This window comes from Drosophila subpulchrella, chromosome X (genome assembly GCF_014743375.2).
Source record: "Drosophila subpulchrella strain 33 F10 #4 breed RU33 chromosome X, RU_Dsub_v1.1 Primary Assembly, whole genome shotgun sequence".
Classification (NCBI taxonomy): Eukaryota; Metazoa; Arthropoda; class Insecta; order Diptera; family Drosophilidae; genus Drosophila; species Drosophila subpulchrella.
In genome coordinates, this window is record NC_050613.1 from 15,928,039 (window position 1) to 15,936,726 (window position 8,688).

Below are 8,688 nucleotides of genomic sequence, written 5' to 3' on the forward strand. Positions count from 1 at the left end.
GTGGCATGCGGCTTTCCCAGGTGCCCCACCCACTGACGCCCCCCAGCCACCCACTTGCCACCCACCGTACTCATTCACCGAACCGTCTGGCAATTTATGAATGAAAAGCCAAAAGCTCCGACGCTGAGCTCCCCAAGTTCAAGGTGAAAAGCCCTTGGGGAAAAGCTCAGGAATTGAAAAAGCTATAGTGCCCTTAAAATACGTTCGAGTTTTAAAAACTAATCAAAATATGTTAGAATTACAATTCTGAATTTATAAAAAAAAAACTTTTTTAAAATTTATATAGTTTTTAAATTTGGGAAAAATACCTTGATAGAACAACCGACAGATATATTAATTTTTTTTAGAAATTCTCTTTTCCGATTTCATCCAAAAAAGCCCCAAAAAACGTTTTGAACAAAACAAAGTCAAATATGGTTCCAAATTTCTCGTAAAAGAACACAACTCTCTCACAACTTTGATAAATAACTTATTTAATAATAACATAATTAACAATACAGGTAAAATAGAAATGAAAGAACGGTGAAAAAAAAAACAAAAAAAATTTAAACAAGATCCCTAAGTTAGTGTTACAATCAGTAGTGGTGGTAGTTGTGGGCCTGGTGGTGCTGCTGCTGCGCCAAGTTGGCCTGGGCGAAGATGTGCTCCAGTTCCGCGTCACTCAGCTGGTCGAAGATGCCGCCCTGGCTGCCGATCCCGGCACTGCCGGAACTCAGGGCCGAAGGCTGCGATCCCACGGGTGGCAGGTAGCCTGGATATATGTAAATGGGATTTTAATAAATTTACAAATATTACAATATTCGGACTTTTGTATTCTTTAACACTCGTAGGAAAGCTTAAGAAGTGAAAACTATTTTTGAATATGCAAAAAAATCCAGCTGTTTTCCACTGCATACCTTTAGGCACCTTTTTAAGGAGTCTATAGTCTCTTATAGTTTTAGGAAGAGTGTGCCTAAATTTTTAAAAATTAGTAAATAAAACATTTAAATGAATTAATGTATAAAAAATTTAAAAGATTTAAATAATTAACATTTTACCTTAGAAAACTTAAGAATTGAAAACTATTTTTGAATGTGAACAAAAATCCTGCTCTTTTCCACTGCATACTTTTAGGCACCCTTTTAAGAAGTCTATAATCTCTTATAATTTTAGGAAAAAGAGAAGAATGTGCCTAAATTGTTAAAAATTAGTGAATAAAACATTTAAATTATTAGATTTGCCTAAAATAAAAAGAACTAATGGATAAAACATTCAAAAGATGAAAACTTTTTTTGAATGTGAACAAAAATCCTGCTGTTTTCCACTGCATACTTTTAGGCACCTTTTTAAGGGGTCTATAATCTCTTATAGTTTTAGGAAAAAGAGAAGAAGAATGTGCCTAATTTTTTAAAAATTAGTGAATAAAACATTTAAATTATTAGATATGCCTAAAATAAAAAGAATTAATGGATAAAACATTTAAAAGATTTGGAAAATAAACAATTTTTCATAAGGAAAGCTTAGGAAATGAAAACTATTTTTGAATGTGAACAAAAATCCTCCTGTTTTCCACTGCATACTTTTAGGCACCTTTTAAGGGGTCTATAATCTCTTATAATTTTAAAAAGAATAGGGGAAGGGTGTGCCTTAATTTTTAAAAAATTGGTGAATAAAACATTTAAATGATTTTATATGCCTGAAATAAAAAAACTAATGGGTAAACGTTTAATAGATATAAAAAAAAACATTTTTAAAAAGGTAGGGGACATTTTTAAGTTTTCCTGAGGTACGAAATTTTAAGAACTGACTTGAATTCGGAATATGTTTGAAGATTTCCTGTAGAAACCAGCATCTGTAGATTATTTCTCACCTTCAGCTGGCGAACTTCCGTAGGGCGGCTGCAGGGTGATCGAAGGACGATTGGGCGAAGCTGGCGCAGATTCGGTGGGTGGCTGATAGAAGACCGGCCTCCATGGCTGCTGGCTGGGGGGCCTTTGGGGTGCCACCTCCGAGGGATTCTCCGCCTCCGGCGACTGGGGGATCTGCGGCGAGGCTATTCCCGTTCCGGATTCCGGCTGCACGGGCGTGGATCCCGGTAGCGGTACAATTCCGCCGGGGAACTGTTGCTCCGGCTGGCCAAAAGTGGGTGGCTGCTGGGGCAGCGGCGGTTGGGGAGCAGAGGGGAAGAACTGACTGGTGGGCGGACTGGGGAAGGTGGGAACTGCCGGAACCGTTGGCACCGAAGGCACAGGCGGAATCGACGGATTGGCCGGCGCCTGGGGGAATTGGGGAATCGGGGGGAACTGGGCGAACCCGGGGAACTGGGGTAATCCAGGAAATTGAGGAATTTGCGGTATGGCAGGAATCTGGGGAATCTGCGGAATTTGGGGAATCTGTGGTACTTCAGGGGCCTCGGGAGCAGCCGGGGTGGCCGGCTGGGCGGGCACAGCGGGTTGAGCGGGCACCGCTGGCTGGGCAGGCTGGAAGCTAAAGGTGGGCACTCCGGGGAACTGGGGGAACGGAGGCTGCTGAGGGAACTGGGGGATGACGGGCAGATCAACGGCTGGTGGTGCCGGAACCCCAAAAGCCACAGAGGGCTGGACTGGCTGGATGGGCTGGATGTGCTGTACTGGAGTAACCGGCTGCAGGGGTTGAACTGGTTGGACTGGGGTGACTGGCTGCAGGGGCTGAACGGGCTGGTACTGATGGGTCACAGGGTGAATGGGCTGGATCGGCTGAAGATGCTGTACCGGTTGGATCGGCTGGATGGCCTGAACAGGCTGGACAGGCACAGCGGGAGCAGTCGGAGCAAAAGCCTGCACATAAGTTGGCTGCAATAAGGAAAACACACGAGAAAATATTGAAAAACAAAATTTATAAAATGTTAGAAAACGGTGTTAAGCTTCCTACGTACATATAAGAGTGGCTTCACTCTTAAATATCAAAATCTACCGACGTGCAACATATGAATTTAAATACTAAGTAATTGTTTTTTGAAATCTTGAAAGTTTCCCTAAAAATTACTCATACGCCAAGTATGCCAGTTAGAATTTAGTTAAAAATATAGTTCCAACTTTGTTTGAAGAACTGTAAAAAAAGCGGAGTCCAAAAAAACGATAATTGGCTAAAATCTACTCTACATAGATTAAAATAAACTTTTGATCGAGGACAACAGTACGTATGAGTGATAAACTTTGAAGTCAATGCGTAAAACCTAAAACGCATTTTTTTTCAAAAAAAAAAATGTTGGTATGCCTAAAATGCCACATAGTAGAATGATATATTAAAATATTAAATATAAAAAAAAAAATAAATATAATAAAATATTAAAAAAATAGAAAAATCTTTTGGGCAGGGGTGGGTATTGAACACGGATTTTTTTAAACAAAAAAAAAGTTTCTCAAAATTATTAAAAAGGATCTGACGAAAGCCTTTTCAGGATCGCTAGGAACACAAAATATTCTATGCGTTCTAATATATTCTAATTTCGCCTGACTCACCTGCACGGCGTGCACATGGGCGTGGGCGGGAGCATGGAAGTGCACTGGCTTCACGGCGGACTGGAAGACCACGGGCTTCTGCAGGTGCTGGTGCGGATAGTTGACGCTGTACGAGGACACAAGGGCGTTGCCGGGTCGCAGGACATACGAGGGCGGGGCCACGCCGGTGGACAAGGCGGTGGCCACGCCGGTGTTCAGGGCTGTGGCCACTCCGGCGGGAATGGCGCTGGCCACTCCGGCGGGCAGACCAGCAGGCAAACCAGCGGGCAATCCGGTGGGCAATCCAGCGGGCAATCCGGCGGGCAGGGCTGCTCCCACGGCGGGCAGCAGGGCGGCGGGAGCCGGAGCAAGAGCGGGCAGCAAACCGGAACCGGAAACCAGGGTTAGCGGCTTCACCGCTCCATGTCCTCCGTACTTGACAAAGTGGCGATGTGGCGGAGCGGCGGCCAGGAAGGCACTGCCGCCGGGCAACTGCAGGCTGTAGCCGTAGTGGGCGGCATATGTACGGGCGGGCCATTGGCCGTGCAAGTGGGGGTGCCCGTGCAGAATGCCGCGCTTGTGCTTTCCGGTTGTGACCCCCACTTCCGTTTCCGGTTCGGTAACTTCAGCGGCAACGGGCGCACTCTCCGCCACGGTTTCCTGTGGTGGCGCCTCCTCCGAGGTCACTGTTACGGTGGGCGTAGTGCTGGCAGGGGGCGTGACCGATCGACTGGTGTGCCGCAAACGTAAACCCGCCTCGGCTCTGGGGGCAACCAAGATTACGGCCAAGACCATCAGCAGATGGAGGCTACTCGAACTGGTCAAAAGATTCATCTTGTTTTTGTGGTTGATGATGCACTACTATATATCTTATATCGTTACGCGTTTAATCCGATTGCTGCGATTGCCACCAAGAAAATGAAATGAACTTCCTTGGTCGCTGTTGTATTTATAAAGCGGACATCGCGGCACAGTGGAGTGGCCATCGTCGTCGGAAAGCACCCACTGTGCATACCAATCGCCGAATATCGGTGCTTGAGTGCTAGCAATGCACCGCAGATGGCGGCTCATCGGCATGGAGTACGGCAATTGGGCAGTTTATGACTTTTACGCTGCCATTTCACTTGCCGCAATCGAAGACCCCGAACCGCCAACCCACTGGGCACCACCGATCCTCCTCCCATCACCCATCGAAGGCGTCACCTCATTATGCTTAGCCCTCTGACCACGCACTGTGGTTGCAGAAACATAAATTAAATATTTGTATATGGATTTATAAAACAAATTCAGACTCTAAATTTTCCTATCAACTATGCTGTACGATTTCGACTTAGCAGAAATTCGTTCGTTGCTGATAGCTACTTTAACCTAAATAAATATGATAAACGGGTCATAAACCATATGCATCCAGCCGACGGACGTGTCCTCACACCATTTGGTAGATGTAATTGCTTATTTAGGCTATTTTCCTGTAATCTGATAATAAACCATGTTGTCCATTTTTATCTAGACTAGACCTACGTAAATATTTTTGTAACCCCAAATCATGGTTCTGTACTTGAGGCACGCAAAAAAAAACATTTTCAGCAAAACCAGATTTCATTTAATTTATAAAAATTTCAAATTAAAAAAAAATATAGTGTAGTTTACAGGCAAATTAAAGAAAAAACATATCACAAACGATAGAAATAGTCTTTACTAACGAAAAAATGTATAATGTAAGCGATAGAAAGTCGTTACCAACGAAAAAATATGTATAAAGTGCAAGGATTTAAGAGTATTTAAGAGATTCGTGGTGCTGTTAAAAATGTTAAACTAGTAGAGACATTCAGGGATACTATAGAAATCCTTCAGTGCTAAACCCTTTTTTCGGGCAAACAAATGTAGATTTAAAGTTTAATAGGTAATATATAAAAGAAATTAATTAACTGATAATATTAAAAAACATAATATTACAGTGTGTTTCAAAGCTGATCATTAAAACATAATAAATTGTTTAAGTATCCTAGGAATTGAAGGCCTTTCAAGTAAAAAAACGTAGGCCTTAAATATTTGTTCGTTTTAAAAGTTTAAATTAAACATAAAAACATAATAGTTTTAATGCATTTCATGCACTAAGTCCTTTAAATTAAGTTCCGCAATTTTTTTTAGTTCATATTTTAAAGCCTTACAATTCATAGAAAAGGTAATACAATATAGAAATGTTGGCCTGCCAACTATTAAACCATACTCAATAAGTTAACAATAATGTTTACCTTAATTTGGCAGGTTGCCTGGCCCCGCTCCACTGTTCCCATTTGGCCGGAATCCACCTACGCATGCGCCGCACGTTTCCGCACGCACAAAACTTTTGCTTTCGATGGCCTGCATGTTCCGCATGTTTCTTCTTTTGTTTTTTATCGCCGGACTCTTTTCACTTTCGGCTGCCGGAGATGGTCGAAGGTTTATGATTTGGCTGCAATTTAGATACAAATCAAAAGTGTCGTCCGCTTACATAATCCGCCCAAGATGGGGCCATTGAATCCGCTCTAATCAGGCGCCGGGTGAAAGCATAATTGTAATAGAAGCAAAGCAAAGCAGACCATCGACAATTACCAATTACCAATTAGCATGGGACGGTCAATTATTTTGATGGCATTTCAATGCTATTATTTGGGTTTCGTTAAAATTCAGCATTCACACGCATAAATTTCACCTGCACTACATCTGATGGTAAACTGAACCCATAGATAGTGCTGCTTTTGCATTATATCACACACTATCCGTAAATGAACTTTCGATTAGCCTACATTGATTTTCACTTTTTTTGGAAATTGCGCACGGGGTGTTTGGAATTTCAATCGTTTTCCATTCAATCAAAAACCTGGTACAGTTCGGTGTTTTTTGGCTATCATATCGCCCGGTCATCTAAGTGGGTCTGGCACACAATCCTCAAGGTCTTTCCCAGGCCTTGCCGCCGGAGATGTCATCAATTCGTTGCTTGGTTATTGGCACATGTAATACATATATATTTGACAAAGAGCCACATAAACCTCAAAATGTAAACACACAGAAATAAAAGCCGCCAGAAAAGCTTGTTCAATTCGATGCTTTATGACCTGCCCGACGTGAGCAGCATGGGGAAAAGCGAAAAACCAAAAGAGGGTACGCCCCACCAAAGGGGGTTTCTCAATCGCCAACAACGGAGATCATCCGCAGATCTCACAGCTTGAAGCCGGAATGAATGCTGACGACGCCGAAGGTGAGGTTCTCGTAGGTCACCTGATCGAATCCCGCCTGCTCGATCATCCGCTTGAACTGCTCCTGCTTGGGGAACCGTCGGATGCTCTCGACCAGATACTGGTACGCCTGCCACTGGCCAGCCAGCAGCTGGCCCATCGGCGGGATCACCTGGAAGGAGTACTGGTCGTACAGCCACTGCATCGTCTCGTTGGTCAGGTGGCTGAACTCCAGGCACATAAAGCGCCCGCCAGGCTGCAGCACTCGATACGCCTCGGAAAGAACCTGAAAAGGGTGATAAAAAGGTCTGTATTAAACACTAGATGACGAAAGTTTATGCATTTGTAACTTAAGAGTAACTAAACAAAACTAAAACAATACGTATTTGCATTTACATCTTAGAAAAAACAAGTTAAGTTAGTAAGACCTGAAGATTGAGTTTAAGGTTTTAATCAAATTATTGCTTATAAGCTGGGAAATCTTAAGCAATCATTGGTTTTATAAATGGTTTTAGAATCATAAGAACAATACATGTACCTATATATTTTAAAAATTTATAAAGTGTTGAAACCTTTTATTCTCCCTTTATTGTCTCATACTTTTAACTGTTTGTTAAATAATTAATAGCAGAAATTCAAGTAAAAATAGGTAATTTTAAATACCGTTTAAAAATTTCTTTAGAATATGCACTGAGCATTCTCTTATAGAAGACAAAGAGTATTCCTTTTAATATTTCTTAGTGAAACGACTAACATGCTGGAACAGCTATTAAATTTAGAGATATCTTGTAATAATTCTCATAAACTTCTTATTAAACTATTAAATAAATTGCTAAGAACTTACACTAAGCTTCCTAAGTTTCTATGTTTTTTAATGAGCATTCCGTTATAAAACACAGCTTATTCAATTTAATATATCTTATTAAAACGACTAATATGTTGAAATGCTATACAAATGAGTGATATCTTGTAAAGGACACATGTAGCTTTTCTCTGAACTTGTCATTAAACTAGTAGTTAGCAAAGAAATGTTAAAGAATTAACTGAGAAGTTCCGTCCCCTTTGAGTACATGCTGTGGGCTTTTAGAAGCCATAGACCTTGTGGAGCTGCCCGTACCTTGTCCACATGCGTGCAGTTCCTGATACCGAAAGCGATGGTGTAGGCGCTGAAGCTCTCGTCCTGGAACGGCAGCTTCTCGGCATCGGCGCACTGCCAGGCGACGGTGCAATTGGACAGCCGTTCGGAGGTCAGTCCCAGCCGCTTGGCCCGCTCCTCGCCGACGTCCAGCATGTGCTGGTTAATGTCCGACACGGTGACATGGCTGCCACGCTGCTGGGGATTGGGCTGGTTGGCCAGGTAGCGCAGGTAGCGGAAGCTGATGTCCCCGGTGCCGCCGGCCATGTCCAGGAGGCGCATCCCGTGCGTGGGACCCAGGCGCTCCACAAACACATCCTTCCACACGCGATGGATGCCCAGGGACATGGCATCGTTCATCATGTCATAGGAGTTGGCCACCTGTTCGAAGACCTCGTGCACTGGCGATGGGAAGAGGGTAAGTCGTCGTTCTCCGTACATGGGCTTATGATAGCCACTCACCCTTTTGCTCCTTTTCACTTTCCCTGACCGTTTGGAAGCCAAAATGCGTGGTTTGCTCCGATCCGGATGTGGAATCCGTGCCTTTCGGCTTCTCCGCTCCGGATCCAGTGGATTCCCGGGCCGATTGCGCTGCTGTCCGGATGTGGACGAATCTCCTGGCTAGGGACAGCATGCGGGTACTCCTCGTGCTCTGCATTTCGGCGATTTTAATGGGATTTCCCTTAAGAATATATTATGAAATAACAAAAATACAGAACAGCCGGTTAGGGATGGGAGTTCTGCGGCCATATGTTGGCCTATCGACTTTTTAATCGATTTTCGATACTTGATCTCCCTATCAAGAACGCGAATTCGATAGTACCGCCTAATTCAAACTTTCAAAATTAATTTATATAAATAATTTTAATGTTTTAAA

The 8,688-nt window shown here is 43.1% G+C and overlaps 2 protein-coding genes across 2 annotated transcripts; both read right to left on the bottom strand.

The window, feature by feature from the left end:
• Positions 1-543: 543 nt before the first annotated feature.
• On the bottom strand, positions 544-6,383 carry LOC119557616 (extensin). Its single transcript, XM_037870424.1, has 3 exons — positions 3,480-6,383; positions 1,850-2,810; positions 544-751 (listed from the first exon to the last, which is right to left on the bottom strand). The coding sequence occupies exons 1-3, from the start codon at positions 4,290-4,292 to the stop codon at positions 576-578; spliced, it is 1,950 nt and encodes a 649-aa protein (XP_037726352.1). The 5' UTR covers positions 4,293-6,383; the 3' UTR covers positions 544-575.
• A 130-nt stretch (positions 6,384-6,513) lies between these two features.
• On the bottom strand, positions 6,514-8,543 carry LOC119557617 (2-methoxy-6-polyprenyl-1,4-benzoquinol methylase, mitochondrial). Its single transcript, XM_037870425.1, has 3 exons — positions 8,274-8,543; positions 7,794-8,212; positions 6,514-6,962 (listed from the first exon to the last, which is right to left on the bottom strand). Exons 1-3 carry the CDS (start codon positions 8,467-8,469, stop codon positions 6,660-6,662), a joined length of 918 nt encoding a protein of 305 aa, XP_037726353.1. The 5' UTR covers positions 8,470-8,543; the 3' UTR covers positions 6,514-6,659.
• Between the last annotated feature and the right edge of the window lie 145 nt (positions 8,544-8,688).